The sequence below is a fragment of the Olea europaea genome, chromosome 7 (assembly GCF_002742605.1).
Source record: "Olea europaea var. sylvestris chromosome 7, O_europaea_v1, whole genome shotgun sequence".
Taxonomy (NCBI): Eukaryota; Viridiplantae; Streptophyta; class Magnoliopsida; order Lamiales; family Oleaceae; genus Olea; species Olea europaea.
In genome coordinates this window covers 17,091,950-17,101,008 of record NC_036243.1, presented here as the reverse complement: position 1 = coordinate 17,101,008, position 9,059 = coordinate 17,091,950, and the positions used below count along the sequence as shown (strand labels likewise).

The window sequence follows — 9,059 nt, the reverse complement described above, 5'->3', positions numbered from 1 at the left end:
ACAAAAAAAAAAAAGATAAATAGCGGCACTTAAAATAAAGGAAAACCCAGATAAACATTAACCTTGAGTAATAATTTACCTTATGATCAAAACGACAGAAAACTGAAGAATATAAGAAACCAGATATTTACAATCTTAACCAATAGCCTAAAACCCCAATTTGATAGATCGGAAGGAATACCAGACCGAGAGGAAGATAAATAGAGCACACAAAGCAGAAAATCAACCCAGATATATAAAAGAAAAAAATTCGGGATTTTACCTTTTGCGAGGAGAATCAGCCTGCGAAGAATCGAAAAAACCATTTTATTGTTAGTTAATCTACAACCAATACATTAAAGGAATATAATTTCAACAATCTATTCGAAAATTTGTATATACGGAGATGAGAGAGGGAGGGAGCTTGCCATTTTCGTCAACTGAAATGAAGACCCTAACTAGCGAGGCGCTTTTCGATGTTGTGTGTATATAAACGAGTCGTTTGTTATTATTTTTAATACTATTCGCTTCTATCCTCGTAAACTTCTTTACTATTTTGCACATAAAAAATATTTAATTATAATTGTGAATATTTTAATTGGAATCGAGCCAAACCATATCAGTCTAGGAATAGAAATCAAGAATCAATAAGTATCAGACGGTTCTTGGTTTTTGAACCAAAACGATGAGTACCTCGATTCTGGAGGCGAATTTATAACTTTAAATAATTTTTTTTATTTTTTTCTAATTTATTCATCATGACCCAATGATCTAGTCAAACTAGTAGCAAATTTGTAAAGCACAACAAATAACATGTTTGCAAGACCGAAATGGTGAGCATCATAATTAATTGAATTTATTCATTTGGACAATTGAATCATATTACTCTCATTCTTAATTACTTATGACTGCACTTCAAGCTGCCCGCTCCACAAATCCTTTTTGAGGTATTGCACACAGAGACACAATTTAACCTATTACATTAGATATTGGATATTATTTGATGACATATTTGTATTACATTAAGAGAGTGTTAAAATATGTAACCAGTGATATATTTTAGTTTATCTATTTCTACTAGATATCGAGAACCTACATATTTGTGGCATTCTAGTGCTACTCGCTCAATATTGTCTCATTGTAATTGAGACGTCATTTTTTCTTCGTGGAAGATACGTCACTTTAACAAATGCAAAAACAAAATAGTTAAATGTGGTTATTAGCTAGCAATGCCATTGAAAATTGGAGTCCATATTCTTGCTCGAGTCCTCTCAAAAGCTGGAGGAATTTCTTTTGGAACCTCAACCTTCCGAGTCAAGTCAAACTTGACAATCCTTCCCTCTAATGGAAGTCTCCCTAGGCGTAATGTCCGAATCAAAACTTCATGTCATGTGCTATTCGAAACTTTCATGGATAGATGCTTTCACGGCCATGTAGATTCTGCACATGCCTTACTGCAGAATCTTGAATCAAAAGCCATATGGACTGTATGCATTACATAATCCATCATTTTACTTTGCTTGAATATGAGAACGTTGAAAACAAAGTGATTGTAAAGTGTTTGCCAAACACTAACGACCTATATATCTTTGACTCTCTGTAGAAGAGCTTTTGCAGAAAATTATTTTAATTTTTGTTTGAAAACTAATTTTTAAAAGCACTTTCTATTTTAAAAATGCTTTTAGAGAAAGTTACATTGAATCAGTATCCTCTCAAAGTTCTTCTCACTAGATAAAACACTTTTACAAAATTAGTCAAACAAGTTCAAAAGCTCTTTTTGACTTTTCAAAAGTCATGCCAAACGAGCCCTAATAGTTATCAACAGTTGAAAATGTCCACCAAAAATCAGCTAAAGCTCTAAGTTGATAAATGGAGATGATTTTTACAGCATGGGGAGAGTGCACTGTGAACTGACGGTAGGTTGCTCATAGCTTATTCCAAAATGCTACCTAGGAGACTTTCATGGTTCTTGGCAAAATACTTTGCTCTCTGGGAGAGACGGAAGTTCACCTAAACCCATGAATTGGCTGTATCGGAAGCAAACCATTTCTTATGGTCAATCTAACATTACAAACCATGTTAAATTACAAATCTTTATTCTTTTTATTTTCCTTTTTGCTGCTGCTCTACATTTAATTCACATTTCTGTTAAGTAAAATAACCAGAGGCTATATCAAACATGTCCTTCTGAACAGTATAACATTTTCACAACAATTCAACAGAAACACAATGGGCAAAGATCATGTTGTTAAAACGTCGGGAATGGCATGGCACTGAGCCCCGAGTACTCTACCCCCGACATCTGGGAAATTCTCATGTCCAGGTAATGGACTTACATTTCCACTACCATCCACTTCTATAGGATACTTGAGAAGATGGCCTTCCAATGTTGTGAACTCCTCGGCTGTGTACCTCTTCCAATTATCTTCAGCAACCTCGTTTACTCTCTTTACGCACTCCATTGTCTCTGGCTCCTCAAAACATTTTTCAACCATCCCAAGGTGTTCAGCCCATAGGGACATTCTATATCCGTAAACCTGCACATGAAAATGATAACAAGGAAAACGTGGTGTATACAATGTAGTAATAAGGAAAACGGGGGTGTATACAATGTAGTAAATGGTTGAGAAACTATTATCCCTTTAATGCACCTCGGGAGCTAAGTCCAGCAGGCGTCGAAGTCAAACACCACCATCCCCCCTCCAAAAAAAGAAAGTGGAAACTTGAACCTAACAGAAAAGTTGCCATGCAGTAAGTAATCAAACCTGGCCATGTGGAGGCTGCTGCTTCTTTGCCCAAGTGTGATGGGGCTGATACGCACCCATTGCTATCTCCGTGTCTTTCGTGCCGGCCATAGATCTTTGATTTATATTGGCAGATCCTACTATCACATACTCATCATCCACCAACATTCCTTTGGCATGCACATATATCATAAATCGCTTGAATTTTAGCGAGGCTGAAACCTAAATTCATGTCAAATTGAAGGGGAGAACTTTAGGAATTTTTTACCAAGACATAATTTAAAGAACGCCACAAGATACAATCCCACACTAATCAGGAAATGTCACTGCAAATTCATCTATATTTTATGGTCACAACCCCCAAAGCAGGAACAAAAAATGTAATGGTTCAATAATGTATGTATTTGCATGTGAAACCACCAGTACAACTCCAATTAGTTGAGAAAACAACCATTAAAAGGACATTTGAAGTACAAAATTGAATTGTAAGGAGGAGACATAATGCTGCCAATCCAGTAATGCTGTTCCATCAAATGAGGATTATGAATTAAAGGCTTCCAGGGGTACCGTTTGACAAACATAGAATGCTTATATCAAACCTCCCATTCCACTCATGACAATTGTTTTCCTCGACTTCTCATTTGAAATTAGAAAAAAAAAATGTGCAGGCAAGGCCAGTGTCTAGTCAAAGGCGAGGTCATTGTTGTAAGGAGGTTATGGCTGTATCAACTTCGGAGCTGTCAGACAATATAGAGGTCGGAGAAATTATATATAGCATTATTACCAGCAAGTGCACATGAAGATAGATATGAAGAACACACAGAAACCTAATTCAATTTTTGCTTGTCCTTGAATGAAGATTTACCATTGAACTTCCTAATGAAAATAAGTTTGATGGCTGATGTGCCACATCAGTGGTGGCAAGATAGATATGAAATTATGACCATAGATGTATAAAAAAATTGTGCAGGCTGACTTAAAACAAGATGATCTGATTCAAAACCAGTGGAAAAAGCAATCTAAAGCAAATTCCCAGAAAATATACAATTTGGGAAGTCCGTTAAAATATATACTGGATTCAGCTAGCTTTAGAAATGGAATGAAGCAACATTCAGCTCTTTGTTGAGATATGATGCATTATCTGTCAAGGTTGATTCCTAAGACCCCAAGGTGTGATGACCATGTTGCTCTCTCCTCTTTCCTACCTCTCCCCCAGCAGTGTTGGAAGAAATCAAATAGTAAAGTATAAATAGATAGTGTAAGATATAAAAGGTTAAAGCATTGCCAAATTTGAAAAAATATTTTATTGCAATAATAATATGAAGGTTCAAAACATAAACAAAAAAACCACCCCTTCTATGGGTTTGTAATAAATAAGTCTCCATTCAACAACTACCTTATCAGCATCTCCTGAGGACTGAGCAATCGTGTCTGGAATTTCTTCTCGGTTCCCAAGGCAATAGAAATTCAAATAGTCAAGAGGGTGTGAGTCCACAATTTGCATAGACTTGAGCTCCTGTGCAACCACTTGATACATCATCTGCATTGTCTGGCCCTGTCAAGTGCAAATACCATTCAGCCACATAATCTCCCAATCCTTTTCTTTATCCGCAACACCTCTTGTCAAATATTTCTTCATTTGAGGACAGAATAAATTGGCAAACAATAGTTCCCCAAAACACATGGTGATCCAGTTAACAGTAGAAAAATAGCAAGAGTCTTCAAAACCTTAAAACCAATTTTTATTACATGACTAAAATTTTTTTCTCAGGGTAGGTTGCGGAGCATTTAAAGTAAAGCCACATGAATCATCCTTTATATTTTTAGATTGATTCATAGGCATATGATGCTACCATTAAGCTTCTCCTAATGATAAAGATCAAAGACATTACTAGTTGCTACAGTAAGAAGAGTAACAGTTCAAAGCTGTAAGCAATGAGAAACTAGCTTTTACTTATATTATTATAAAATCAAATTCGGATGAGAAGAAAAAGTTTCCAGCTTGCATTCCTCTCAACCATCATTTAACAAATTCAAAAAACTTCCAGCTTGCATTCTTCTCAATCATCATTTAACAAATTCAAAAAACTATGAATATTTTCTAGTCCCTCTCTTCAAATTTCAAAATAATAAAATAACTAAAAACAAAAAAATATATATTTTCATAAATCGCAAAATTATCAATGGTATCTTTTCCCAGCACTTAATGCCAGCATGACTGATCTTACGCTCATTCTAATTTCCCATCAAAAAATTTCTAATAATTAGTTACTAATTACTCGGCAATGTACCAAGTTCACCTGAGTTCTACTCTTAAAGAAATCCCCATAACAACATATACCACAAACTTCTCAATCATCATTTAACAAATTCACTAAACCAAGACATTAACTTCACACTTGCTTCCTGCAAATATTTTCTAGTCCCTCTCCTTAAATTTCAATAAAATAAAATAACTCAAAACAAAAAATATATATTTTCGTAAACTGCAAAATTATATCAATGTTATCTTTTCCTAACACTTAATACTTGCATAAATTATCTTACGCTTATTCTAATTTTCTATAAAAAAAAAAAAATCTATTAATTACTTTACACAATCGCCAAGTTCACCAAAGTTCTACTCTTAAAGAAACTGCCAACTATTTCATGGTACTCAGAGTGCAATACCTGCCAAAAAAGAATTTCTTGCATAACATTATCTTTGGGGTTGCCCTCAGGCCACATTGGTATAACAACATATACTGCAAACCTCTCCTTGGCTCTTATTTTACTAGCAATTTTCAGCGCTAACTCCATTGGGATTAGATGATCAGCCCCTGATAAATTTATGCAGCAGTAATTTTCAGATAATTGAAACTACGAAAATATAACCTGGTAATCAAGCACATAGAAGTTTGGTCTTCACAAAGAAATAATCTTGACTGCCTAGCAACAAGAATTATTTCATAGACAGACAAATGAATTTTAAAAAATTCCCATTTTCAAAGATAATATTAAGAAGCTGAGCTCGACCAAATATGTCTAGTCAAAATAGCATAGCATTTAATTAAATGAATTTCAAAATATACAGTTGAAATATGCATCAAAAAAATTAGCCTGGAAAATGATAACAATGAGTTCCTTCAATGCAAAAAGAAAATGTGATTTTCACCTGCATCTTTGTATGCTGGCCAAGCATACGATGATCCAAGAAAGTATTGATTCTCAATATAGATAAAATGCTGAGCAGATCTTATCGCCTGAATATATGCCACTTGAATGCTTTTGTCTATCACCAGATTTTTTGAGTAGACAAGGTTCTAAATAAAACAATTCAGATGTTATTGTTAACACAAAAATCCATAGTCATGAGTTTGAAACCATTTATGACTTAGAAGCATGCCAACACAAAGTGTTGGAATTTTACATAAATAACAAGCTGAAAAATGAAGCATGGAGATGGGTTTTTATAACCTGAGAGTGAGCAACATCATAGTATTTGGGAAAGCCTCTAACTGACCCTGAATCTATGGACCGGAATATCTGTGGAAGAGAAAAGGATCGAGATGAAATGGATTTCAAGACCAAGCAAGATATGTAATTGGTGACTTTTTGTCATTTAAGGCAATACATACTACAATGCTTTGTTCAATATTCATGAGCTCATTGAGATGACAAAGTGCCTGCTTCAGGTACTAACATACCTACGGAATTAAATGTATCTTACCAATACCTTATTCCCATGGCAGTTAGCTACAGCATTAGAATGGCTCATTTGTTTGATGCTGATTTCTTCTTTTAGTAAACTAGAAAAATAAGCTATGAATGTAAGTTTAGTTTCATTTGTGATCCAAAAAATCATAAATAAAGTAAGGATTCAAGAGTAACCTAATTAAAGTTAAGCTTTATATATTCTTAATAAAGCTAGACAATCCACGTTATACATGCAAGAGTAACTTCAATTCACCAAATAATACAACTCACTAACAAAAATGTCATTGTGACCAGTTCTTTTGACCAACTATTGTGCACTGGAATAAAATAAGGCCAAAAGAATCCTGTTTACAAGCTGTGGCAAAGGTTATCCCCTGGGTGAATATTCAGCAAGAGAAAAAGAAAGGCTTGTTTCTCAACAGATTCACAAACTCAGCCCACTTCGCAGGATAGAACACCCACAGAAAAGGAAGCATTGAAGACGAAAAATCCCCTTTCGACTTTGTTAAAGCAGAGAGCGATATTACAATAAGGGTCATCTCTTAAATCTCCCTCCTGTAAGTTTTAGTTCTCCTTCGGCACAATTTTGAAAAATAAAAATAAATGATAGAGAGAAAGGAAGGAAGAAATTCTCAAGAACAGATACTAAAAACCAGCCCAACAGGAGAATCATAATAACTACTCCACAGCACTCCACTTCGCCAAAAAAATCATCCCTGAGCACTATATTCAAATTTCAATAGTGTGGATGCCTCAAAGCCTAGTCAACAATCATTATCTTAAACTTAAACCAAAAGAATCAATATTTACCATAAAGTCAAGAAGTATCCACCTATCTTCAAAACTAGAAAAGAACATAAAAGAAGTAAGGATTACTAAGAGCATCATACCGATCCATACCGTATCAATCAAGAACTTATTATGTGAGGTCTTATCATCCCATATCAACAATAGAACTCGAACCCCTTCCTGAGACTTATACTTCAACAATTCACCAAGTGTCAAGTCTCCACCTCGAGGCAACGGTCTGGTCGGCTCCCTAACCAACTTTATCTTATGAAAAACAGACCATCCCACCACGTATATCAGGTGGTGTGCCTCCGAGATAGCATAGCATAAGTCCTCCCAACATTTAGCGTGCTCACGAACACATCCATCATCCAACTTAATGTCAGGCATTTTAACTTCATCACTAATGTGCGCATCCTGGTACAGCGTTACAGCGCACCCTTTGCGGAGTGGAAAATAAGTGTTTCTGACCCCTCTGCACGCCGGATCGCCCGCAATGCCGTGATTGTACAATGGGCTTTTATCACAGGGAGTGAACTTCATCTCAAGTCGCAACGCCGAATCGGGTTTTGGGGGCTTCCTCGACGAGGCAATGAGGGGAAACCAACCGGAAATGATCTCACCGGAGGCAATCTTTTCCGCCGGAATTGTTACTTTTCCTATTGTATCCGCTCCAATCATATCATTATCCTTAACACGGAACTCTAAAAACTCCACGGGATGAGCTAACGGAATGTAAAACCTCTCATTCCATCTAGGATTCTGAGAATTGGGGAGCACGCGCGTGCGGGCGAGTGTAGCCTGCGGCACTAAAACAGTGACATACGGATCGCTGGTGATAATTTTCCGGCGGTGGTGAAGTTTCCTTTCGTGATGGCTACTTCCGCCACCGTCTTTGGTATCAGTGGTGCGGCAGGCGTCGCAGGCAGTGAAAAAGCGGCGGAGACTCTCCGAGACTAAGTCCATGTTCGGCAGGCTACGCGCCTCAATTATGTGTAAATCTAAATCTCCATGCAAATACATTACTTGTTCGGAAGAATCCTCCGCCATAATTTTGCCAAAACACGCAATAAATCCACTCTATTTTCGATCAACTCGAACTCGAGTGCAATTGCGGTAGAAAATCGCTTCAACGCAAAAGCAGAAAGAAGGTTTAATTTTGGAAGTGGGCTTTGGTTTGAAAATGAAGGCGATAAATGGATAAGGAGGAGTTAATTGTTCTGTTCATTGAGTTGCATGTCTTTTATTAATCAATAAAGTTTAAAATATCAAATTTTGATCATTGAATTTAGATTAATTTGTTCGATTGCTCATTAAAATTTAAAATATTGATTTTTAGTTATTGAAGTTTGAAAAATATCGAATTTTGATCACTGAATTTGAATTTAGATTCATATCTTCAATTGCTCGATAAAATTTAAAATATCAAGTTTTAACCACTGAACTTTTAAAAAGTTGTACGTCACTCACTGAATTTTGACATTACTTACCAAACTTTGGAAAATGCTGTAAATTATTTACTATAAATTTGATATTTTCAAAATTCAATAATTATACTAGTGAATAACGTATGACATATTTCAAAATTTAGTGATTAAAACTCGACATTTTACACTTCAGTAAGCAATAGAAGACATGGACCTCCTAAGTTCAATAACCAAAATTTGAAATTTTTAAAGTTCAGTGGTCAAAACTCGATATTTTAAATTTCAGTGACCAATAAAAGACATGAATCTAAGTTCGGTCAGCAATCGAAGATATTGACCTAAGTTCAGTAGTCAAAACTTAATATTTTAAACTTCAGTGACCGATAAAAAATATGAATCTAAGTTCAGTGACTATTGGAACAAT

The 9,059-nt window shown here is 35.5% G+C and overlaps 2 protein-coding genes across 4 annotated transcripts in view; both read right to left on the bottom strand.

Moving 5' to 3' along the window:
- Positions 1–503, bottom strand: part of LOC111397209 (serine/arginine-rich splicing factor SR45a-like) — a 3,904-nt gene extending 3,401 nt beyond the window's left edge. For all 3 annotated transcript variants that reach the window (XM_023023995.1, XM_023023997.1, XM_023023996.1), the window contains exons 1-2: positions 408–503; positions 263–282 (exon numbers count right to left, since the gene is read on the bottom strand). In XM_023023995.1, the coding sequence (XP_022879763.1) occupies positions 263–282; positions 408–410 (23 nt within the window). In that variant the 5' untranslated portion in view covers positions 411–503. The remainder of the gene's footprint in view (positions 1–262; positions 283–407) is intronic.
- A 1,511-nt stretch (positions 504–2,014) lies between these two features.
- Positions 2,015–8,426, bottom strand: LOC111397988 (phospholipase D delta-like). Its single transcript, XM_023024952.1, has 7 exons — positions 7,211–8,426; positions 6,180–6,313; positions 5,878–6,025; positions 5,394–5,542; positions 4,120–4,278; positions 2,745–2,945; positions 2,015–2,516 (listed from the first exon to the last, which is right to left on the bottom strand). The coding sequence occupies exons 1-7, from the start codon at positions 8,256–8,258 to the stop codon at positions 2,220–2,222; spliced, it is 2,136 nt and encodes a 711-aa protein (XP_022880720.1). The 5' UTR covers positions 8,259–8,426; the 3' UTR covers positions 2,015–2,219.
- Between the last annotated feature and the right edge of the window lie 633 nt (positions 8,427–9,059).

Bases quoted from the DNA above. Each gene is read 5' to 3' on its own strand.
- LOC111397988 (XM_023024952.1), bottom strand. From the start codon at position 8,258: ATGGCGGAGGATTCTTCCGAACAAGTAATGTATTTGCATGGAGATTTA. The intron at 6,314-7,210 runs GTTTAAGTTTAA...AATGACAAAAAG, and splicing joins GGTAAATATTGATTCTTTTG to TCACCAATTACATATCTTGC. The intron at 4,279-5,393 runs GTATTGCACTCT...TGCACTTGACAG, and splicing joins AAGAAATTCTTTTTTGGCAG to GGCCAGACAATGCAGATGAT.